General features: G+C 39.5%; 1 protein-coding gene across 15 annotated transcripts; it reads left to right on the top strand.

Moving 5' to 3' along the window:
• The first annotated feature begins 267 nt into the window (after positions 1-267).
• bin1b (bridging integrator 1b) lies at positions 268-26,066 on the top strand. 15 transcript variants are annotated; one of them, XM_020708131.3, is made up of 19 exons: positions 283-831; positions 13,932-14,012; positions 14,097-14,151; positions 14,404-14,498; positions 14,679-14,714; positions 15,713-15,808; positions 15,936-16,043; positions 17,005-17,097; positions 18,551-18,636; positions 18,798-18,873; positions 18,976-19,031; positions 19,114-19,158; positions 19,872-19,914; positions 20,234-20,365; positions 23,697-23,717; positions 23,998-24,243; positions 24,440-24,493; positions 24,575-24,676; positions 24,844-26,066. In XM_020708131.3, the coding sequence occupies exons 1-19, from the start codon at positions 751-753 to the stop codon at positions 24,943-24,945; spliced, it is 1,608 nt and encodes a 535-aa protein (XP_020563790.1). In that variant the 5' UTR covers positions 283-750; the 3' UTR covers positions 24,946-26,066. The 15 variants fall into 15 exon arrangements, with proteins under 15 accessions (XP_078789871.1, XP_011481454.1, XP_011481464.1 ...); XM_011483152.4 differs by lacking the exon at positions 14,679-14,714 and having other exon boundaries at positions 275-831; XM_020708143.3 differs by lacking the exon at positions 17,005-17,097.

Raw genomic sequence — 26,066 nt, 5'->3', positions numbered from 1 at the left:
TAGTCTTTTTTTTTTTTAGCAACCAGGGACCCCTCTATAAACTTGGACAAAATTTAGTGGCAAGAGGAGGAAATGAGCCCAGACTTTGTGTGCACTTTCATGCCTGTGGGATTAAAATGTGACAGAAAAAAAAACTGTAAATATAATACAAAATATAAAACATCAGTTTAGAAATAATCAATTGAAGTCACATATTTTTTTTCATCTGAGGTGGGGTGTTTATTCTTTATAATTTTTTTTAATTGCACTTGGTTGACGTCACATGACACCTGGTGTGCATGCAGACAGGTGTTCTTTCACTTTTCAACATGGACCTGTCTGCAGAGCCGTGAGTAAAGCCGCCACCAGTTGCCGGCTAATAATAACAATCTGCTGCGCCTTTAAGAGGATGAGTAGAGTGGGGGTGGGGAAAGGGTAATCTTTGGGATCGGATCAGATCGGCATCACTTTCCGAACCTGACAGGTCCAGGTGCATGTCTGAGTCTGTGGCACGACTCTTTATCCTTTGGGCCACTTTTTTTGTGTTCACATACGAAAACCCGGATTGAATTACGCCGCGCGCATTTAAGAGGCTACCAGCGGGATTAGAGTTACGCACGGCAGTACAGGGCAGGCTGCGCGCTCCGGAGGAGTTTTACGCACGGCCGGGGCACCAAGAGGACGCGCACCCGCAGCGTCATTTCTCCCTACCTTCATCCACCCCGACACCACCTCACCTGGAAGCCCGTCCCTGCACGCCCGCCGCGCAGCATGGCTGAGATAGGGAAAGGGGTGACCGCCGGAAAATTGGCCAGCAACGTGCAGAAGAGGCTGAGCCGGGCGCAAGAAAAGGTAGGAGACGGATGAAACCGGATCCCTTCACTTTGCACTGTCAAACAGCAGCAGTAGTCCCACTGATACCAGCGAGGTGACCGGAGCAGGTAATGGGAGGCGCAGACGCACAAACCCAGGAAGGAGATCATTTCAACTGGATTCAGACAGAACTGCAGGGGGGGTTGGGTTCAAAAACCACTTGTAGTTTGTTTAAGAAGTTCAATCTACATAATTGTTCAAACTTACATGATCGGTGTTAAAATAGATGAATAACACCACCAGAAAAGTTTGATCCTCAGCTCAAAAACAAAAAAAAAATCCTTTTAGGGTCATAATTTCCGTTGAAAGTATAGATTCTAATTTTTAGTTGCATGTTTTCTTTATAATTTTAAGTCAAAATTGTCTCCAGCTATTTCTTCCAGCCTCTAACCTACTCTTAATCCCTGCCCTGTCTTAAAAAAGGAAAGGGGAAAAAGTTGTATTTCTTTTAGCTCAGATTTCCATAAAAATATCTCAAATTTGGAACACACATCAAAGCTGATGTTTTCCGCCCATTGCATAATGTCACCAAAGCAACAACAATATTCGTAGTGAGTCAGTGGAGCTCCTAAAATTCACCATTTCTACATGTAAATTATTATCTTTAGTTTCTTTATGCATATAAAATATTTTGTTTGTAGTATCAAATATATTTTTGGGGTGACTGAGGTCTTTTATTTTTTCTAATTTTCATTGACAAAAGCAAATGTTTAAACGTTTGGGGGGGGGGGGCAGGCTAAAAGTGACTAAAGGAAACCTGATCATCAGCATGTGTTGGACTCTGAGTTATTATTGTCTGGTCTAATCACTCCTGCTGCTTAAGCCTGCAGGGGCTGGGCGCTCCTCCTCCTTCTTTTCACATTCCACCATCCATTTTAGAAGAACATAAACACTCACCTGAGCACAGGTGTTAGCTCACCTTTGCACTAATAGTTTGCATGATTGAATGAATGAAAGATTTCACACTAGTTGGTTTAAAGGCATAAGTATGCGTTCGTGAACACTATCTGTTTTGTGTGCATGTTGACATGTGGACATTTCTGCGGCTAGCAGGTGTGTTGATAATATTTGAGTGTGTGTGAACAGGCCCCGCCCTTTTTGTACTACATTTGAACCGTACCGTAACGATAAACAACCAGTAAACCTGCCTGCTCTATGCTGCTTCATGGTCTTACCCCCCTTCCCCTCCTATTATCACCCTCCTACCCCCCCCTCTCTCTAACGTCCCTCTCTCTTGTTCCCCTCTTTCCTTTTCCGTCCGGTCCAACACCAAAGATTTTCAAACATGATTGAAATTAATAAAGTTTGGCCTCAATTACAAAAGGGGTTTATTCAGACATACCTTTGGTTTGTCTGAAGATGAATAACCCCTCTTGTTAGAATAAAATATGTCCAACACAAGAGGCCCTCAGCTCTCATCTGTTTGCCTAGCTGTTGGACAGGACAAGTTAAAAAAAAAAAAAAAAAAAAAAAAAGCCTGCAGGGGTTATACCTTGTGATCACCTCAGTGTCACTTCACAAGTGCTGTCACCTGTCTGTTAGAGTTCACGGTTCCATTGAGCCTTTCCTTTTTGCTGTGTTCAAGCTCCAAGATGCACCTGTCTAACCACTCTATATCTACTATTTTTGTCCATAATATGATCTAAAAGGTTTATGAACCAAGTTCAGTCAGAATAAACTGCCAAACCGGCCCAACCCAAGGACAGTTTGAGAAAAGCCTTAGTCTTGCTACCCTTATGGGTGGATACGGGGTGTCTGCAGGTGAAAAATCGGCAAATACGTATAGGTGGCCTGCACAAAACAAAGTTGTAGACCTTTCTACAGGTATGCTGCAACCTACACTTAATACTGATTGTGATACAGATTTTTCCTTTTTTTGACCCCCTAAAAGTCCTGCAGATTGTGCAAGGGGCCTGGTTGTGCTGTTTGTGTGATAAGTACATACTCCTTACATGTAGCCTGACTGGTAGAAATGAGGAAATCAGACAATCAGTGTAGTTTGTGTGGACATCCTATGTGTGTCCCATGGAGCACTTGCGTATCACATGCCCACCCAATGTGTGGAGCATTTGTACTGTCATTATGGAACCAGTAGGCGCACCTTACTAACGACTAGAGCAGAGGTGGGCACTGAGGGCCGCAGTCCTGCACGTTTTCCAGCATACCCTGCTCTGGCATGTTCTAATTGGCTGGACACACCTGAACCAGGTAATCAGCCATGAGTAGGGCAAGATTATTGGCTGGACACACCTGAACCAAGTAATCAGCCATGAGTAGGGCAAGACTATCTGGAAATCATGCAGACACACCGGCCCTCGAGGCCTGGAATTGCCCACCCCTGGACTAGAGTGTGGCGTAGTGGGCACTGTACAAAAGCATCACCTGTACATCATCAATTAACGCTATCCTTTTGAATCCTTATAAACATACCCCACCCACAACAATTGTATGCTCCATTTTTAGGACATTCTTTAAGATGGCCTTGTGAGCCTAAAGTGAACTGCCTGTGTTTCCCTTAAGATGCAGCTGCTCCATTCTAAAAACCTGCAGCACCTGCACAGTTCAACTACTACATGTAAAACACACCTGGAAAATATTTATGGTATTCTCCAAGTAAAGTGTATTTTCAACCCATTTGATCAAACCATTTATGGAATATTTATCGAGAACTCTGCACCTATCATCAGGTATTTTGTACAATTACTCTTGAGCAAACTGCTCTGATTGTTTCAGGCTGGGTGATTGTTTTTTCTGTTTCTTCTGCAGATTTTCAGAAAGATTTAAACAAACACTGTTAGAAGGTAACCTCCTAGCTGTGTGTTTTGGGTTGTTATCTTGCTGGAAGATCCACAACATGCAAATGAGACCAAACTTTCTGACTATAGACATTTTATTCCAGAACGCCTTAATAATCTTGAAATTCTGTAGTATCTTTGACTGATTCAAGATATTCAATATGGTCTATTACTTCATTTATTCTTCAGATGTGTCTTTCCCTAATAGGTTGTCAGTTTTGTCTAATCAGTCTAAAGGACATTCCTGCAGCAGCTTGTAGTTTGTTGCATTGTGACACGTTTTTTTTGGATTTACTTTAAACAGCAGGCTTTTCCGATAAAGTCCATAGGGGTTCAAATGACAACAAATAGTCAATTAGTAATATTTGAATGCACCTTGGATTCCACCTTTTCTGTCTTTTGTACAGTTTTTTTATTTTATTTTTTTGCATCATTAACATCTTTTTGTAACCAGGAGGGTTTACAGTCTATAGTTCTGGGGATGTTAAAAGAAAGTATCAAGCAGCTTGGAGAAGGTCTTCCAGTCTTTATCTCTTAAAATGAGTGTGATTATTATGTTCACCTAAGATGACTCCTCCTTTAGACAGACTGACTCATTAGAAGTTAAAGGACACCTCTGATACTAAAGAGTTAACATGTTTTTAATCCGTTCTTTAGACATTATTCTTTTGGTATAATGTTACCTCGTTTTGGAACAGTTATGTTTTAAAACTGATATACAATAATTAAAATCTGTAAACAAGGATTATAGATGTTTTAAATCTGTAAAAATCATCACTACACAGATTCTGCACTTTTCTCAGGGAAAAATGTTCACACCTTTCTTTTGTTTGAACTCTGAATGTTCAAACCATAGAAAAATAGGTCCAGTATTGTAGAATATAATAAAATTTCTGATTAAATATTTATGAAAATTTGGCAAACCAAACATATTCTGTACAAGAGACGTGGCACAGATGAGATCTATTGACAAGACCTATAGCCAATCAGAACACAGAACACTGGGCTATTTAAAAACAAAAAAAAGAACATGCAAAATTGCACAAAAAACATCAGCGATACAGCGTGACTGCAATATAGCTGTTTTGCAGACAACAGACTGACAACTTATTCAGGGTACACCCTGAAGTAGTTATCAGTCTGTTGTAGAGCCACACATTCACACCTAGGGGCAATATAGAATCACCAATTAACCAATGAAGCATCATTTTGGACAGTAGGAGGAAACCGGAGAACCTGGAGAAATGCATGGGGAGAACGGAGAACAGTTTCAATTCAAACTCTGATAATAAAAGTTAAAGTTTATTATTGTAATCAGTGAAATAAAAACAATTGCTGCCTTTCATGTTATGAATGTTTGATTTTTCATTTGCCCTTTAAGTCTTAAAAATAGACTTATGATTTTTAATTGATTTTAGATCAAGTGACACTAAGTTAAATTAATTTTTGATCAGGAACTGAACCAGTGAGCTCGTTCAAGCTTTGTAAAACACCAATAATACTATTTTGTATTGTAACAGTTTTATTTGGACAGACGGGTAATCAAATCATCAAGCGAAGGCTTGGCCTGCTGATTTAACGTTCTCACAGCCGTATCTATCCACTGAATGGATTGTGCAAAGCAGGTGCTGTGAGTCAACTGCAGTCCAAAGCCATGTCCGCATTCCCCGCCATCTTAGTGCCAAAGCTTTTTTAGGAACCAAGCGTATTTGCAGGGAGGTTCTCTACATTCGCAGGAAACAGAGGAATACGAAAGAAGAGATTCATAGACAAATCTTCTCCATTGAGAACAAAACGATCTCCCCTGCAGTTAACAATCTTACAATTCTGTAAAAAATTACAGAAGTTTATATCAAGCTGGTGATGGATAAAAGTACCACAATAAATGCACTTAAACTTCCGGAAACACAATATATGAAGAAACTCCGAAATCTGCACTGTGGTAGGTTTGCTGTTATTGTAAATGTCTTCTTTTGCTTTTAATCACTTGAACCAAATTCCGACCCTTGATCGATCATTTAGACAGGGTCATTTTTTTGACGGAGGTAGCAGCAGGGATGGAGCTACAGGGGAGGGTTGGAAAGAGGGGCAGCTGTAACACACTCTCTACAAACTACTGTAACTCTTCAACCATTTAAGCAATTAACGTAATCCCAATCGATTCTGATGAGGATAAATTGCATCGGAATCAGCTTGTTTATGTTGAATTTGTAAAAACTATGCTACTGTATAGGGTTACATACCAGCACATATTTGCTTCTCTCCGCTTCGGAATCTGTTGGGATTACTGTAATTGGATAAACGGTAAAGAGTTGCTGCAATTCAACAAAACATTAAGACTGAAGCTAAAGCTGCAGTGTTAAAAGGTTCAGCAGGCTTTTTTTTACAGTGATGCTAAATGTGATATAGCATCAGATGAAATGATTCTTTCCACATAATTTTATTTTCCATGTGATCAAATTATATTGCTGAACAGTTTCCTTCACTAACTTTTTGTTAACAAGAGTAGTGAAGTGTTTAAACAATTAACAAAAATCAGCTGATTCTGATGCATATCAAGCCAAAGCTCCTATTTTTAATATCAGAATACGGTGGATATTACAGAAATTTCATATACATTCAAAGAATTCCAGTAGTTTGAACAGCATTTTTCGCAGTATCGCAGGTGACATCTCTGGTATTAAAGGGGTTAACTCTATGGAATTTGGCTGCAGTAACAGAGTGAAGGCGTAAAGCTACGAGCACACCGGGGATGTGATGCGAATTCAAGAACATGCTAAACGCGTATTCTTAACCCTTGTGCTATCCTAGGCACTTTTACATTGGGAGTTGGGTCATCTAGACCAGTGTTTTTCAACCTTTTTTTGAGCCACGGAACACTTTAACCTTGACAGAAATCACGCGGCACACCAGCAATAAAAAAAAAGAAGAAAAAAAAAGGATAACAGCAGTCTGTATTGATCCACAGTCCCTCCATGATCTCGCATGCATTTTTATGATAATTGTGGCAGAAAAAGCTGGAAGTTGCAGCTGTTTTTTCAAATAGATGTAATAAAATCTAAGTTAGAAGATTTAAAAACTTTTTGATTTGTGTTCGCTGTTGTTTCAAGACCATAAGAGGAGAGACTCGTTGTGCGCCGACACGCTCACGCTGTCACTTTTAACCCAATGCATCATGGGAGAGGTAGTTAAATAATCAGCCGAATGCAGAAAGACTAGCGTCTCTGAGCTTCATGGTTTTCTTCACTTGTTCCACGGTCTGACACCGGATTCTGTGGAAAGTTACACCGCTAAAGACGAGCTTTAGCTTGTATTTTTGTTAGAACTGAGCGACTTTATCAGCAGAATTCAGAGCAAGGAAGTGAAGACTTTAACCACTTCTGATTGGTCAGACTGATGACATGTGATTAAGAATCCAAGAATGATTGGTGGAGACAGTTAAAGGGGCGGGACTTTTCAGAAAATGGCTTTAGTTGCTGCTAAATCGCGGTACCGTCATTCTTATCAAAATGTTTTCAATAGAATCAAATAAACACAAAGAAATAAGTATTTTATGATCTTTCATATAGCTAATTTTGTAGTGTTTTATCAGGACCTGTTTGGATGAACAATGAGCTGAAATCCTGGAGATGGAAAATGTTAAATCAGGTAATGAGGACAATTTCCCACGGCACACTTGACCATCTCCCATGGCACACTAGTGTGCCGCGGCACACTGGTTGAAAAACACTGATCTAGACCCACTAGACAGTGCGCTGAACCTTTTTTCTTCAATGTTTTGTGATCTTCACTGGTGTCCATGGATTACATGAAATCCTCTGCACCTTTATCCACCTTTGTCATGGTAGGATTAACACATCAATGTAAGGGTGGAGTCATCTAAGAAAGCACAAGGGTTAAACACGTTTAGCCCATGGTGTTCACATTGAACAAGTAGGGAGGGGCCACTTCTTCTTTTCTTTTATCTATTACTAGCTCATGTCTGCCACCTACAGTTAGAAGAATCTTGGTGAAAAATGTCAAAGCCGTGCAAATCAATTAAAACTTGCTCCATGCTTTTCCTTTCACAGCTCTATTTTTAGGTGAATTAAAGGGGACACCAGTTTTTCCTTGTTTATCGCAGGTGTTATATTCTAAAAAATAAACACACCAACAGATGAAATTGGTAAAGTATGAATACAGCTGTTTTAAGTTGTTAAACCCCTCACTACACCCACTGCCATGCAATGCCCCAACTTGTAACCACCAGGAGGAATGTGGGGTTCAGTGTCTTCCCCAAGGCAAGACATCATTAGGCAGATAAGTTAGGAACCAAGCCTGTGATCTTCCAATGAAAGTTTGGCCGCCTTACCCCTGTATCACAGCTGCTCTAATGGTCATTCGATGCTCATCATCACCATCTAACCGCAGAAAATCGGGCCACAGTGATCTCCTGGGTTAAATGTTTCTGAAAATCTGGAGCTTCTTTTGCCGTACAGAAGCAAAACTAACCAATCCACACAACATTAACAAAACAGATTATCAAGTGGATTTCTTTTTAGTAGGAAATTATAACTCAACCAGTTTAGTATTTTTAGCTTCCTGCCATAACAAGTATTACAATTAATTCTACACATTCAAACTACTAAAAACAATTCACAATATTTCCACACAACTCCTTTGAATTAATTGTCCTTTTGTGTGACACGGAAATCAGTGGTTGAACACTGCAGACAAAAAGCAAAGGCATGATTTGCTTGTTGGCTGAGCTGCTGCGAGCAAAAAGGAGGGTCGGAGTATCATCTTCCCTCTGAAGGCTGGTTAAGGGGGGTTTGGGAGGGGGTAGGAGAGTGAGTTGGCTTCAGCTGTCCTTCTCCTGGCATGCTGCACTCCCTCTGTCACCTTAAGCATCTCCATTCTATGATCAGCCTGTTTGAACTAGAGACTGGTTTGAATGTGCAACTATCCAACTGGAAGTTTGATTTTTAGTGCCAGTAAATGTTTGTGACAAGGTTCTTCTTAACGTCAAATACAACTACAAGTGGCTTGACAGAGACTTTTATGCCAGATGCCCTTCCTGACACAACCCTGTATTTTATCCGGGCTGGGGACAGGTACAGGGAGATCCAGACTTGGGCCCCCTTCTGACTACATAGTTAAGCAGTAATGTGACTGGCTAAGGACCAACACTGGATGAGGCTCATTGCATCCCCTGGGAAACGAACCCTGGTTTCCCATGTGCCAGTCCTACATGTTGGTCCCAAGCAAAATATAACAATTGTTTCTGTTGGGGTTGTTAGTTAGCCTCTCGCACAGGCCAATTAAACAAACATTTCATTCTTTTTCACAACAATTTTCTACATATTTCAATTGCAAGTTCAACAGACAAAACTTGAACATAAACCAAATTTTAGATAATGTCACTTCCTGTTTCTTGGTGTTAATGGACGTATATGACGGTGTGTACTATACCCGGGTTTGAAAGCTTGTGGTGGAAAGAGCTTGTTGCTGAGTACAATTCTACATAGAACCAAGTATGCATGCTTGGATTCAAACAAAATAAACACAAAAAAATGAAAAAATGTGTGCATGCTTGTGAGAGATGTGGCTGACAAACTAATAGATTTAAAAAAAATTCAGGCATTGTCCTCCAAACTATTGCGCTGCTTTGTTGAAAAAAAATTTAAGATCCATAATGGAAAAATTTTAGACCACTTCATAGATATGACTGCACATGATTGGATTCAAAGGACAAGGCCTCTTCGGACAGCTAACATGGCAACCGCCAAGCCAAAACGTAGCCATTATGATGCACATTCAAATACAGAATTACAGGACCACCGCCCCTTGGTGGATCAATTATTGCAATAGATGTAATGCGAATACCTCTCATCCCGACTAAAGGCCCGTACACACCGGGACGAATATTCGCCAGGCGTTATTCGCCAGCGTTTTTCGCCACGTTTTTTGTGTTCACACCCAGGCGATTTTCGCTGACGATGAGCCGAGCGAACATGCAATTTCATTCCCTGACATTAGATGGCGCTTAATGTAAAACAAAAATACTCCTGTACACAAGGTGGCGCTGCGCAACTTTACGCTTCTTAAAGTCGCTTTTCACTCAGAAGAAGGGAGCAAGTATTTACGCGCTTGTTAGAATCATACAAAGAAACATGAATATTTCAAGCACCAGTTGCTCCAACTGGTGCTTGGTTCTGGGATATTTTAGAATGTACATCATTATTTCTTCGCGGCTGTGTAGATGCAACTTGGCGTCTATCTTCTTCGCTGGTATGTGTGCTCAGCAAGGCAGTTTTGTGTTTGAGCGCCCCCAAGTTGTGTTTTACTGTAACTTCAGAGGCTCCAGACACGTGTGCAAAAGCGCCATTCTCATTGGTCGAATAAATTTCGACGCGACGCGTCAAAAAAAAAAAACGAACCCGAGGCGTTTTTTTTTGACGCTTTGACGCGTGGCATTTTTTCGCGTCGGTGTGCACACTCACATTGGTGCCCTTTGTTTAGTCACGAGGCGTTAAACGTCGGCGAAAATCGCGCGCGAAATTCGTCCCGGTGTGTACAGGCCTTAAGGAAGAGGAAGAGTTTTCATGCAAAGCATTTGACAGGTCTATAACTGAACTTAGTATTTGTACTGATAAACTGTGATTTTAACTGATTACATTTGTCTGTTTCAATATTAGGCCTACATGATGCATTACTTAAATATATTAGACATCTCTGCTACTAGTAGACAGCTAAAATATAATATATAGCGTATCCTTGTTTTGCTTGATTTAATTAACTAAAGTCATGCAATATATATCCATTTCTCTAAAAGATCTGAATGCTACAGAAAACAGTTTTGCATTGACCAAAAGAAAATAGTTGATCCTCTCTTAGATGATTAAAGACATATCAATGTGATACGGAGTAGTGTACAGTTATATAAGCAGCCAGAATTTGACTAGACTGCCACAAATGCTACAAAATACTTAGTCATTAAAACTTGATTAAAGCTGAATGTCAATATTTCGTCATTATTGATGATGTCACCGATCAGTCTGTTCTTTGCTAGTGCAGTTTACCAGTCGATCTTCATTCCAATACTCACCTATGGTCATGAGCTCTGGGTCATGACAGAAATAATGAGGACACGAATGCAAGCGGCTGAAAAGAGCTTTCTCCATTTGGTGGCTGGGCACTCCCTGAGAGATCGGTTTGCGAATCTTTGTCACCCGCGGAGGGCTCGGAGTAGAATCACTTCTCCTCCACATCAGGAGGAGCCAGTTGAGGTTGCTCGGGCAACTTGTCCGGATGCCTCCTGGATGTCTGGGCAGGTGTTCCAGGCATGTCCCACTGGGCGGAAACCTAGGGGAAGACCTAGGACGTGCTGGAGAGACTAAGTCTCTCGGCTGGCCTGGAAACGCCTCGGGGTCCCCCCAGAGGAGCTGGAGGAAGTGGCCGGGGCGGGGGAAGTCTGGGCATCTTTGCTCAGACTGCAACCCCAGCGACCCGGTCCCAGATAAGCGGAAGATGATGGATAAATGGATGGATGTAGTTTTATTGCAAGAGGTTTACATAAATTAAAGGTCTGCAACCTTTAATGCTACAAGAGCCATTTGGGCCAGTTTCTTACATGCCTCGCCTCTGCATAAAACAAATTGAATTTCTTTTACTTTAGACAGGAGTAGATATTACCCCACACAAAGAATCCCAGAATTCTATGCGTACTGTCATACCTATGAACTAATCTATTTCAGCAAGAAATCAGACAAAGTTGCTGAATGATGGTTAGGTTAGTGACCATCTTTGGCAAACGCAAAGGCGAAAACCTGAGATTCAAAAGCATCAATAAGCTGCTCTGATTTTTACTGGATTACTCATGAAACAGATCTTTGTCACCATCACTCACATAGCAACATGTGATCGTAATGTCACATAATGCCAGTCAGCTGTGCAAGGAGAAGCACATTTGAAAGATTCTCATCAGATGAATGGGAATGAGTTTGGGGATGTTGGAGTCCCCTCTCGGTAGAAAGAAGTCTTAATCACCTTTCCCCTGGACTGTAATATCTCTATCAGATGCAGAATTAGAGCAGAATCACACAAGTCACAAAAAACTTCTGAAAACTGCTCAACAAATACTTTCAATAAAAAAAAAAATCAAGAATATTAGCAAAAGTGAGCACCTGATTTAATCAATGTAACTTTATATATATATATATATATGAAAAAACGTTTCCTAGACAGAGTTAATGATTCAAACATCTGTACTGGATTCTGCTGAACCTTGCGTCTGTTATTGAATATCTGATTCCATTTGTGAACAGATATGTAAAAGATGTATTGCGCTTTTCTTTTGCTTTTATTATGTCATTACATTCTGATCAACTGATATAAAAGTTCAGAATTATGTTTTATTATACTTTTTGCAAGAATTATTGTTGGATTTGTAACTTCTATGGAAGCCCTCAGAATGAGAGGATAATTCATTTTGTCTTATTTTTGTCATGAATGTTCTTCACTGTCAAAAAACTCAAAACATTCTCTAGAGAGAAGGCAACCTAAAGTTGAACCAGAGAACCAGATGCATTTATTCTGGGGTTTAGGTGACTTTTTATGGAGAAAAACAAACAACAAAACAACCTACAACAATTTGTGACTGAAAAAACAGAAAAAAAGAACAAAATTGCCCTTTTTTAATGTGAATTTCTCCAGGAGTAGTTTTGGATCCAATCTAATCAATGCTACCCTGCTTGGCTTCCACACCTGTTCTTCCCTTTCTCCCAACTTGCTTCATGGCTGTGGGGTGGGCTCAGGGTATATTTATATTTACCCTCACAGACCCTCTTCTTGTCACCCTTAATACCCTGCAAACTGCCTGTGTGTATTTTTGGAGGGTTGAAATCAAACGCCAGCGGTTAGTGGAAAACTTTAATGATCCCTTGTTCTTTTGCTTTTGTGAGAATTCAATGAATCCCTAACTGAAAAAGAGTCCTCCGTGTACACCGAAATGTGCAAGGTCCTCATATAGTTATGTAGACCAGAACATAGACACTCACAGGTCTTCCTTGAAACACATGGAACACTTATCTTTTTTTTCATGCTTAATACCTTTTTTTTTTTTTTTTTGCTGAACTAACTCTAAATTATTTAAAGTTTACATTAAAAACAGTTTTCAGAATAAGAGGTGTTGATGACTTTCCTCTATAAACATACTGTAGCAGCACAGGGAAGTCCCCTCCGTGTTGTTCTAGCCGGCTTATGTGTCCATCACAAGATCATGGCGGCAGGTGGTGGAGGTGACGAAAGCGGAGGTTCGAGCACGTGTACACTCTTGCTCATCTGATCAGATTGGCTGCTGACCTCATTCAGCTGCCAAAAACGGAAGAAACGTGTCATTGCAATGCCAATTACAATGCATTAAGATAGTATCAAGACTTTTCTGACAGAAAATACATTTCTGAGATGAGCTGAGCAACTTGTGCAGATCACCAATCAATGTTTTCTCTTCATTATTGAAACAATAAACTTTTAGATTTGATATCAAAAATAGGAATTTTATTACAAAATATTTTTCAGACTATTAATTGTATTGATTTTAAGCTTTTTTTTTAAATGTCTAAAAATAGATGTCTGCTGAGAAAATATGACATGAATGTTAAAAGGAATGTTAAAAGATAAATCATAAAACTTGTATTTTCACAATTTATGAAAAATTACAAAAGTCATAATAGGTAAATAAAAAGCAAATGCAATAAGTTATTAAAGGAAAAAAGGAAGAAAATGACAACGCCAAGCCCCTTACAACACCAAGATAACATTTGCAATGCAACAAAAATTGCAAACAATATAGGAGCTAACCAGCCGTACAGTTTTGAGCCAGATGCCAGCTCAGACGACGAAATCAAAGACGTTTTTGGATCTATTTGTCTGCAAGTGGATGCATCAGAATGGAGAGGACCAGAGAGCTTGTATTTTCTATTTTCTATTTCACAGCATACCTGAACTTGATCCTGTATGTCAGGATGTGTATGTAACAGAAAGTCAAAAAGGTCCTAACATTTTGACCCCAAAAATGAAAGAAAATTCTTCACATATATGTCTTTATATATATTTTTTATGCTTTTCTATGTTTCAACTTTTTTATTCAGTTGTCCGTTTTCTTTTTTGAAGGAACTTGCAGATTTGTGCTCTGATATAAACTTTTTTTCTCAGTTTCTGTCTTCAATCTTTAAATTTTTGTGCAAAAAACAAAAGCAAATGGATTTGAAATAATAACAAAATGGTTTGGCCCCCATTCTGCAGGTCCTGCAGAAGCTGGGTAAGGCCGATGAAACACGAGATGCTGCCTTTGAGGAGATGGTGGCCAACTTCAACAAGCAAATGGTTGGTAAAGGTTTCCTTTTTCCTTTATTTATTTGCAAAAATGTTCTCTTTAAAAGTATCTTTATTTTTTATGTGTTGTTGTAGACAGAAGGCACCAAACTGCAGAAAGACTTAAAGGCCTACATGGTAGCGGTGAAAAGTGAGTCTGATGCTGCATTGTGCTGATCCACCTTTGTCCTATAAGTGCCGCTGTTAGTACAGTATGTCAGCTGCAACAAGTAGCAGGTACAATGTCAGAGAGAGGAAGTTTTTATTTATGCTGAATCACACTTTGTGTTCAACAACAACAACAAAAAAGAAAAAAAAAGACAAATATGACAGACAAGGAAGCAGAATCTGCACTAAAAGCTTCTGATTGCAATTAGTTTATTTGTGTTTTTGTGTGCCGCAGCGATGCATGAGGCTTCCCGCCGGCTGCAGGACTGCCTGGCTGACATGTACGAACCCGACTGGTATGGGAAAGAGGAGACAGATGCGCTGGCAGAGGTGAGCCAAAAAAAGTGGTTCTTCTCAACCATAAAACCTCATGAGAACACCACCAACATGCTATCATTGGAACAATAATCGGAACATTATCTCCGGGTTACACGTTTGATTCTCATTTGTGTGGTTTTCTTGGGATTCTGACTTTGTTTTCTCTAACTGCATGTCTCTCTCACACTGAAGGAGATGATTGAGAAAGAGTTGGACTTTACCTTGGAGGTAAAATGCGTAGAGCTTCCGTCGCACAGATTAGGTCAAGGTACTTTAGAATGAGAGTTTTAGAGACTGTTGTTTCTGGTCAGACTGTGGGACTCTCTGCTTCAACCCAGCGGGGCAGGAAGCAACCGCTCAGCTCTAGTTGTAGCAGAACCTTATCATTATGTAGATGTTTCCACACTGCCAGATTTAAAATTGATGAATTTATCAAAAAGCATGGTGTTTTAAACAACATTCTCAGGTTTCACACAGTTTGGCAAAAGAAGCCCACATTACTATCCTCCCATCACAGGGTATAAGCCTAATTCACAAGTGCTCTTACGGGTGGATACGAGTTGTCTGGGGGTCAAAAATGGACGAACCTGTACGGGGCATGCAGGTGGCACGCACAAAATGCTAAGATCGTAGACCACTCCGTTAGCCCGTTGAGCAAAAATGTTAATGCAAATTTTTTTCTAGGCTGGAAGCAATAAGTTGTAGCCAACAACACAAAGGGGGTACATAATGGGTGAAGTAGGTGAGACGCAGGCATGTCGTACAGATTTTTCATTTATGAACCCCACCCAACCCTGTGAACTGCTCAAAGAACTTGTTAGTGTGGATCACGTGATAAGTGTGTGCTTGTTGCATGCAGCCTGACTGATAGAATTTAGGAAATTAGACAATCGGAGCATGATTCATGTTGACATCCCATGGTCCTCCTATGGGCACGTGTGTAAGGCATTTGTGCAGTATCAGGCCAGTACTCGCACCCTACTGATGACTAGAGTGTTTCATAAAGGCTGCATACAAAAGCATCCAGAAGACATTGTTCCATAAACTTTGGTCAGTTGCAGATTAGAGCAAAGATGCGGTTTAACAGCAACCAAGCAAAAAACGCAATTCTGAGGAAAAAGTACAGAGATGTTGCAGGAAGAGTCTGGCAGTGTGAGAAGCTGAGTTCAGTGGGATTCAAAGCTTTGATCTAAGTTGCTATTGTGAAAAGGCATTATGTGTTTCAGGACCTGGACACTCTGTGGTTAGAATATCACCAGAACATCACCGACCAATCCCTGCTCTGTGTGGACACATACCTGGCTCAGTTTCCTGAAATCAAGGTGAGTCCTACTTTGCGGTTTTCACCTATCGCAGATTATGGAACGTACCATCCACAGGAAACTAGGGAACACTTGAACCAAAACTTAACACTGCAATAATGATTTCATTGTGTTCTTTATCCAAAAGGCTCGTATAGCAAAGCGCGACAGGAAGATGGTGGACTTTGACAGCGCCCGCCATCACTTCACCTCCTTACAGAAAAGCAAGAAGAAGGACGAAGCCAAGATTGCTAAGGTAACCGTCAGCAGTTTCTGTGCTTGAGCATGCTTTGAAAGAAGCATTGACCTAAGGTTGTACGGTGACATTGTCAGCAGTTCATGCAAAAAGCTTCTAAATCTGTCAATTTAATAGATTAGAAAGTTAAAGAAAGTTTTTAAAAAAACAGAGCTTTAGAAAAATGGTAAATGCGGTATATTTATATATAGCGCTTTACTACCTTCTTAGAACGCCCAAAGCGCGTTACAGTCAAAGACTCATCCACCCATTCACACACACACACACACATTAGCATATCCATGGCAGCTGTTGGGACATGTGACTAAAGTGTGAATATTTTGGAAATAAAAAAAAACTTAAATCTTTTCCAGCATTCCATTAGCGTGTCATTGTAAAATAGCCTAAAACTGAACAAAAAAAAGCTTGTTATGAAACCTGAGAGAGTCTCTTATGTGTTGCACCAAATTTGAACATATCATAGGATTCTTGAACAGGGCCTTTAGTAGAAACAACCAATAAAGTGAGCACATTTGGTCATAAAGCAAAGAAAAGTATACATTTGAATTGGAAGTCCTCAAACCAACTGTCAAGCATGGAGGTGGATCATTGATGATGTGGGCTTGTCATAATTACATTAAGATCATGTAAGAACCAAATGACAATTTTTATCTCATTCTGACAAATCGGTGTAAGGTAGAGGTTTCTCAGAGATGATTGTCTGATGAACTTTTCTGTTTCTGATGTCGTACCACCTTGGGATCAATCAGATGAACAGTTTGACTTGACTTTGCAGTGGGTTCATTTTTATTTGAAAGAAACGAATGTTTATTCTCTCACAGACTAAACCCGAATCAACATGTTTGTGCTGATTTGTTTGCTTTTTCTTTCTTAATTCTTCTCCAATTCTCTCACTCTCCATCTTCCCCCTCATCCTCCTCTTCCTAACTCTCTGTCTCTCCTGCATGGTGTGTATGGTTAGCCAGCAGCCCTGTTGGAGATGGCAGCACCCAGCTGGGCTCAGGGTTTGATATCAGCCCACCAGGTGGCTCAGACTAATCTCTCCTACAACCAGGTGATGCTCTGGTTCATGTCATCTTCCCATAAGTCCCCAATTTCCACCTTAACAGATCAGTTTAAAAGAGAGAAAAATCACAGAAGAAGCTATTTGTTTAAGAAATTGCTCATTTATGCCTTAGTCACAACTGCCCTTACGGGGGGATACAGGCTCTTTGTCAGCAAAAAATGGGCAAACCTGGGTAGGGCACACAGGTGACCCGTACAAAATGTCAAGGTTGTAGAGGACTTGGCAAACACATAGAGCAAAAATGTGCATGGACACTGTTTTTCAATACGCATGTTGTAGGAAACTAGACAATCGGAGCACGTTTGAGTGTGCATTGACATCATGTACATTAAATATTACCTTAAGTGTACATTATTCCTACAAATACTTCACAATATCTATTAAGGTGGTAATGTTACTACTTTTCATGTCTACATAATTAACCTGAAAACAGTAAAGATACTTAAAACATGGGGTAATAGTGCTTAACTGCTTGATTGTGTCTTTGCAACATTACGAAGAAATGACCATTGTAGTTCTGTAAAATACACTTAAGGATCCAGCAACATCAAAATCTTTATGTCTGCAGATAAATCACATAAACCACATCTGTGTATTCTCGTAGATGCATTTGCATACTTTTGAACTCAAGTTACACTTGAATTTGAAGTAGTGGCCTCCTTGAAGGTCTATGAAAGATTTTTTTTTTCACCTGTAATTCAAAGTAATACTCAATTTTCTATTTGATATTTGATCATGCGTTTTGAAAATACATTTTGCAGTGGACAATTTTATTTGCACAATTACAATTCAATCTTTCATTTTTAAAAATAAAATTTAAAATAAAAGCAAATTCAATTGGATTTTAAATTGTTATGGCTGTTTATTATAATTCTAAATGCATTTTAAAATTTGTCATCACACATAAAAAAAGTAATGTTACAATGCCTTGTTTTGCTTTAAATTCATATTAAAACCTATCACATTTTAATTTTGTCAAACTTTAAGAGAAACTGAAAAACAGCGCCCCCTGCCTGTCATGCAGGTTAGTTTACAGGTCATAACAATTGAGATTTTGTCATCTGTACTTAAGTGATTTTCAAGTCTCAATTGACAATTCTATTTGCAGTTTAAACATGCATATTGAATTGTAAAAGGGTGAAAAAATGGACATAGAGGTCAGAGGTCATATGTGGATTTTTATTCTTGGTATTCTTGGTATGATTTGACAAAAGATGTTTTCCAACTTTTGTCACCTGCAGGTGGAAAATACCAATTTTCAAGCTTAAATTAAAATATTACAGTAATGATGGACGTTACCAAGGTTTATTATGTCTGCAGAGTGTAGCTGTTGGTTTTGCATTCAAACAATTGTGTGCGCTTTGTTTCAGTTGCTGTGTTTTCCTGCATGTCTGCTCAGTATTTTGTGCTAAACACACTAATCATTCATGTGGGTTCACAGGCGGAGGAGGAACTGGGCCGAGCTCAGAAGATATTTGAGGAGCTCAATGTGGAGTTACAGGATGAACTCCCAACACTGTGGGACAGGTGAGACTCTGAACACTACTTTATTTGTTATTTAACCTTTATTTTACCAGGAAAGTCCCACTGAGATTAAAAAGCTCTTTTCCAATGGAGTCCTGGCCAAGAGGCAGGATTTTTGCTCACAGCTCAGAGCACTCGGTTAACGTTGCGTCTGTGTGTTGCAGTCGTGTTGGCGTCTATGTTAACGCATTCCAGAAACTGGCAAACCATCAGGAGAAGTTCCACAGAGAGATGGGCAACGTGAGTAAAGCCAATGAGCTGGAAATTCTTAAACCAGCAAAATCACCGATCAGTCTGGGAATTTTCCCTTTTTTTATTTACACCTTCCCTCATTGTCCACAGCTCACCCAAAACCTGCATGACATCATGACCAAACTGGAGGAGCAGCGGGAACTCAAGTAGGTTCAGGCTGGTTTTTAAAGATTTAAAGGCTTGCAGAGGACATAGGTGTAATGTTGTTTATAATGCTCACCACTGCAGAAGAGATGATGCTGCAATTTCAAAGAAAGGGGAAGGAAAAAAGAGGTAAACTGAGCGGCGTGTCCTTGCATGCTGTTCCTGTGAAGGCTGCATGTGTTCACAGGTTTTAGGGCTATTTGTTTGTGCTCCCTGGAGGATACAGTGTTCCTTTGCTTATTGTGGGAGATACGTTTCTTAAATATTCTGCGAAATAGGAAGACAAAGGTATTAAGGCTGTAAAACCACTCATTACACACGTAACACCACACTATATACATTTTTCTCAGACAGACATGAACATTTTCACACTTTTTTCACACGTTTTCACACACGGCAAACTGAATGCATTCTGTAAAGCAGACATGACATGGAAGACATTAATTGACAAAGGTCAACAGCCAATCAGGACGCAGAACACGGTGCGCTATAACAGAAAAAAAAGCATGCATTGCTGCGCTGAAAAAAATCTGCACAACATTGAGATTGCAAAAGGTGAACTGCAATATATCGAAGGAACACTGTATTGAGATTTTCCGGTTTTACAGATTGTAGTGTCAATTTACTGCCACATACCTTAATGAAATGACTAATGAAACAGTGACAGCGATTACTGGAAGCTAGAAAAATACAGATTTTTACTTGGAAAATTCTGTGGGAATTTTTTAAACCATTGACAAAAAAATAGGCAGAGATCATAATCTCATTACTAAAATGTTTTTTCTGATTTGTGTTTGTGTGTTTGATTGCTTTTTTTTTTTTTTTTATTGTTTTCACTTTAGTGAGGGAGCCAACCACAGTGAGTCAGCTGCTGTTGCGCCAAAGGTAAATTAAATCTACTGGTGCATTTGTTTCCGCTGTTCATTTTTTATTTAAAAACAAAAACATTGAAAGCTGTAAAATTTTGTTTTATTTTGCAAGTGTAAATAAAGGAATTTAGGTTTTTCTTTAAAAAAAAACTTGGAATCAGATGTCTATATTTTTCTGTCTATATTTTTGTTAACCCTTTAACAGCTGAGCTTTAGCTTAAGCGATAACATTCTTTGATTTAAATGAACTCTTCAATCGTTTGCACAATTAACGTCATGCTGACTGTGCTTCTAACTTAACCTGCATGTGTGCATGACTGTGCTGCATGGTTTAGAAGCTCGGTCTTCCTCCCAGTCGGCCTCCCCCGAGACTAACGCCGTCCCCAGATCTGAGGCAGCATTGTGCTGACGAGGATGAGGATTTGGTGCCCGCCACTACCAAAGAGAGCACCAGCCCGACGCCGCAGGTCAGAATCAATAATGTCAGCTCCTACTGGCCGGGAAGAGCAACTGCTTACAATAGAACCAGACGAATATTTAGTCAATTGATTTTGTCTGATACATGTGATATTTACAAGACTTGGGTAGGGGCAAGTTAGTCTTAAGTTCTACTCTCCCACTTACTGTAAACTGGAGGACTGGAGTTGGACACCTTAGTAATAAGCAATAAATGAAACCTGAGTACTTAAATTGCAACACAGCACAATTAGTTATTGTTATTTGGAGTCAATGGTAACAAGATTAATTTGAAAAGCAATGAGCCCAAAAGCAGGACATTGAGGAACTACAGTTACTTAATTATCAATCTGACCCAAGCACTAAATCTTAGACCAATTAATACGGTTTACTTTCTGATATGACGGTTCTACTCGGCTCTTAAGCTTTTATGACTTCTGCAGAAAGGGATGCTTAAACTTTTTCTTTCAGATCCACTGCCCTGTTTGTTCTAGCTCTTTCACAACCTTACTTCCACATGATTGTCCAGGTCAGCTGAGTTCAGGGAATCAGAACCTGGTTGACTGATTGTCCAAACCAGCTTATTAGCAGGGAGTGAGGTAGAGGTTGCTGGAAAACAAAGATGGTGGATCTTGAGGACCAAGTTTAGGCTGTTTTATAGCAGAAGAAAAATAGTCCTAAAACTGTTGAGACTTTACTTTTAGTACAATGTCTAAAGATGAACAAGAAGAGAAAACATGTGAAATCTTCCTGACAGAAACGTATGTGTACATGTATGTATGTGTGTGTGGTGTTGTGTGAAGCGGTGTGAGCCCTGGTCAGGGCTAAACCTGCTGAACTGGGATGTTGAGGTATTACAACCAGCAGCTGTTCCGGTACCAAAGGTGGGTTTGGTTTCTGAGCTGAGATTTTTGCTGAGTTCTTTCATGGGGATGATCATGTTTACATGCAGTTCAATTAAAAAAAGATTGAACTGATTCTTTAGTTGTAGAGCTTTAGATCCCTATTTATACACTCAACCTATAAAAGGCCCAGTTTAAGAAATTAAAAATTAAAAGCATCTCTTTAATTCTATGCATTGAGGATGTCATAACGACAAGATATAATGTTACTGCCCTTAACTTATCCTGAGAAAATTCTGCCCACTGCCGTTCTACAGACATTGGTCTTTCATAGTTGTGCAGGGTCATATTTACTGAATTGTTTACAAATATGGCATTTGTGGGGTTAGGCAATAAGTCCTAACGCCTGGGGTGTTTCTAATGCATCTGTTTCCAACCCTGTGGGGAGCACTGTCCAGCTTTTTTTTTCAATCTAACCCTGACCAAACACACGTGCCTTTCACTGTCATTTTTAGCCTTCTGCAGAGCCTGATGAGGACCTAAATCAGGTGTGTACAAGCAGGGTAACATGGAAAATATGCAGGACAGTGTTCCCTGAGGACCAGGGTTGGGAAACACTGCACTAGACTTGCAATCCAGTGACTTCTTGCATCTGTCCAACATCCAGAAAAAAGCAGAGATTTGCGTTTGGAAGGATATAAAATTCAGGCCACATCAAATGCACCAATCGCATTCAAAACCTTTTGTGTAGAAGTTTCAACCTGAAAAAAATCGCGGCAGCTTTGTAGTGTTTGAAATCATGACCTCACAGCAAAAGGTGGTAGGAAGTGGAGATGACACAGAGGGACTAATGCCAGGGCAGAGGAATTTTGTGTGGCTTTCAGAAAGAAGGTAAAACAGTCTCAAAGTCATGGGGGGGATAAACTTTTAGAATCAAAGGACCTTTTTAGTCCCACTCCTCAAAACTTTAGCTATCATCACAAGACCGCTTTTATTTATTTTTGCTGGTGTTTTTATTTTTCAAGCATCACCCATGTCCTTGAAAAATAATGCATGTTATTTTTGGTCTTGGTGCCAAACATGATGCTTCTTTAGAAACAGCAACCACATTTTTCCACTTCATTCACCAGATATAAGTCCTTCAAACTCTGCCAAGCTCATGGACCCCAAATCTCACTTTCCCATGGGATTTCCAAAGTCGGACACAATTTATTCTTTATTCAGAGTTTGACATATTTTGGTTTCTTGTGCTGAATTTCTAAAGCTGTAATTTTTTACTTCAATGTAAGCGTGCCAGCATGAGCACCAACATGAGTGCCATCATCTGCATCACTGACTCTCACTGACTCTCACTGTCTTATCTGGTAGCTCGAACTTTATCATCTTTTTTTGTTTTTGTCAAAACACTCTGGTGCTTTTCCCAAAAAACACTATGGTTGCCCAGCAGACTAGTATCTCATTCACACCTGCCACACAGATAAACGATGACCACCACCACCAGTGAGCCACACCAAGATCCCTGCCAAGTAGTAGAACATTAGCAAACCATTCTGATGAAACTGGACCATTGATAATTGCATCTGCATGCAAAACATCAAGTTATTGATCTTTTTGCCCCCCACCTCCTGAAGTACAACCTGAATTTCCCATTGGCAGTTGGAATCTCCACAAGCTTTGATGGAAATATGATACTGAGGATTGTAGAGAGCAGACAGGAAAATGTGTAGATGACAAAGGGCAAATAATGACATTTTTAAACATTGGTAAAGATGAATTGAGAAGATAGCTGAAGATGGTGAATACTGGACAGGCGGTTGGTCCTTTTGAGATATGCGATGGTTGTCAGAGGTTTAGGACTCAGGAAAAAGAGGCTGAGGTGAGAGTATCTGGGTCTAATGTTGGAGGATGATCAAAACTGATGATAAAATATGCTTCACCCACTTAACACTTAAAACTGTAAGTTTTTGTTGTCAGATAAAAACTGACAATTTAATGCTATTGTGCAAATAATGAGGGTATGGCAAGTGAAAACACTCATAGCTATGAAAACGTTGAAAATTTCCTTTGATGTAAAGAAAATAAAATTACCACAAATATTTATGAGCTCACAACAGGAAAGAAATGTATTGTTGCTATGGACTACAACTATCATTGAGTGATCAGACCACTAATAAGGATCAAGTAGCTCTAATTGTGAGGTTCTGTGGCTTAAAATGACATATTTAAAGGAAACTGCTTGAAATTTTTTACTTGCATGTAAACAGAATCATTGTGTGTGCATGAGTGTGCATTTATGGATGTAAACACTTTCTGGCCATGAAGGAACTCTTTTATAGTTTGTCAGCTCCTGTGTCCATGAATGTCAGAGTTCCTGTATTTTGGCTTTTGCTCATCTGGTGTTTCTGAGGGTGTTTTTCTTCAAATCAAACCCATCCACAGAAAGCAAAAAGGTTTAAATTGTTTAAATCGTTTTTGTTTCGTCCTCACTGCTTCATGGTAGGGGCCCTCGTGGGATTTGTGGGTAAGCATGGGTTCATTATGTTTTTGTAGAGCTGCCCTTTTTTTAGAAATCCACCGCTGCGTTTCAGTTTACTCATTTCTACATCTGTGGACTCAAACTCTCCAACTCTTCAACCTCCTTCCTTTGGCCTCTAAAAACCCTGTGCAATCTTCCATCATGACCCCAAAATTCCTTTGACCTTTCCTTCACCCCTTTGTTATCCTGCTTGTCCTCCCTCCATCCTTCTGGACTTTGGCTTGATTCCAAACCTCCTATTGCCCCACAAACCCAAACCACATAGGAAGGGCAGAGTGCCACGGAGCCAACTCCTCAGCCTGTTGTGGACCAGTGCACAGAAGAAACCCAAAGTGACTGGAATTCCAATGACGCCACCAACCAGAGTTGCCCTCAGCACAGCTGGAACGATGCGGAAGCAGCTGAGGCGGAGGAGGCCTGGAGCCATGACCAAGACTATGCGGCTCAGACATACACAGAGCCCAGCTGGGATGATGATGATGTGGGACAGGGTGAATGGGGGGATGAGGAGGTAATTTTGGAAGAGGGGGCCAACTGGAACCTGATTCATGTCTTAACTGGTCCAGAAGTCTTCCCAAATAGAAAAAAAAAACATAAATCTCATTTTCTGATCTTTTCTTCTTTACTTGTCACTCTTTAGGTCTTTTTTTTCTCTACAAAGTTTGTGTTAAAAAGCAGGACTTTTCTGTGCATTTTCTTTGTTCCAGAGTACAGTGGCCAATGGCTCAGATGGTGAACTTCCTCCAGGGTTTCTCTACAAAGTTAGTCATGTCTGATCTAAAATAAAAGCAGATGAATCAGTAAATGCACTGATATGTTCCATTTTGGTTTTTATTTATCAGGTAAAAGCAGTACATGAGTACACTGCCACAGATGGCGATGAACTGGAGCTGAACGTTGGCGACATAGTTCTAGTTCTGGCTTTTGACAACCCAGATGAACAGGTCTGTAAATCCTTGTAAAAATGTCAATAAACGAATGATTTTGGCATTGTTTTAAAAAGATGTTTTGATATTGGTAGATTTTTCCAAATTATAATCAATAGTTTCTCCTCTCATATGTCTGAATATTTTAGACTGATAGCGGCTGTGTCTGTTGTGTCTGTGTGCAGGATGATGGCTGGCTGTTGGGCCTGAAGGAGTCGCACTGGTTGCAGAAGAAAAACATTTCAGCTAAAGGTGTTTTTCCTGAGAACTTCACCCAAAAAGTTTGAGGCACAAAAAAAGCCTCCTGTTCTCCAATTTTTGCAGATTTTATTTGAAACTAATAATGTCCACCAAAACAAGTTATTTTCAGCAGAAACTTGTACTGAAAAATTACATCTTATTTGATAGAAAATAGTTGGAAACAGTGCCTGTTGGTGATCATGCAAAGTCAAAAGGTTATCCCATTTTTTATTTTTTTTTTCCTTTCCAGAATAAAAGCTGCATTTGCTTTCTGACACTGTTGTTCAAGAGTTGATGCATCAGTTTTTAAGTTCTTATGTCTGCTTCAGGTTTAATTGGTTCACATTTTTTCACATTGTGTGTTATTCACTCATGGGAATTTGCCTCAAGTTATTTCAAAACAAATGTTCGGAATTATGAAAATTTTGTTATGCAAATATCTGTACTACTTTTTCAAATCATGCAAACGTTTTATTTTTGTTTGTTTTTTAGAACAGTGGCAGACATCACGAATGGGTTAAAAAAAACAAAAAGTTTAAAACCCTGAATTATATTTTTTCAACCAGATCAGAAGCGGATATAGCACCCAATGTTGCAGTTTTTCAGTTAGTTTTGGATGAGGCAACTTTATAAGAACTTTTTTTTTCTTATGCATGAAGGATTTCATTATGTTGTCATTTACTGTGATATCAGTGGCATCAATCTGTGAAAAAAAGTTGTCTGAGAAAAACTGATTTCCTTGAACAGATCCCTGTGGTACACCACTTCTGCAAACTTTATTTTGCTGTCTAAGTCCTGCATTACTAAATGTTTACACAGTTCAGTTTGTTGTAGGTTTTCAAAGGGAACAGTAGTTTTTAAGAGACTAAACATTATTGTTAAAATGTCATTAGAAACAATTAAAAGTTTAAATTCTATCTAAACCAATGTGTTCATTGGTTTTCAGAAAACTCTGATTTGTTAAACCCCTGGACTTGTTTAATACTGAGCAGCTAAGTAGGAGGAAAAAATATCTTAAATCTAAACCTTTTTGTTTGGTTCAAAATCAGGCCTTTTTTTTAATTAAGTACACTGTCGAATTCCACATTTATCACATAAAAGAGGTTATTTTTAAACCGTGTGACTGATGCAGGATCAGATCAGTATTATTAAAAACAAATGAAACCCA

This window comes from Oryzias latipes, chromosome 2, assembly GCF_053564925.1.
Source record: "Oryzias latipes strain Hd-rR chromosome 2, Olatipes_Hd-rR_3.1".
NCBI lineage: Eukaryota > Metazoa > Chordata > Actinopteri > Beloniformes > Adrianichthyidae > Oryzias > Oryzias latipes.
Note: the sequence above shows the minus strand (reverse complement) of the source record. Positions and strands in the feature narration are given on the sequence as shown.

Bases quoted from the DNA above. Each gene is read 5' to 3' on its own strand.
- bin1b (XM_020708131.3), top strand. From the start codon at position 751: ATGGCTGAGATAGGGAAAGGGGTGACCGCCGGAAAATTGGCCAGCAAC. The intron at 16,044-17,004 runs GTAACCGTCAGC...GTGTATGGTTAG, and splicing joins ACGAAGCCAAGATTGCTAAG to CCAGCAGCCCTGTTGGAGAT. The intron at 23,718-23,997 runs GTAAGCATGGGT...CAAACCACATAG, and splicing joins GGCCCTCGTGGGATTTGTGG to GAAGGGCAGAGTGCCACGGA.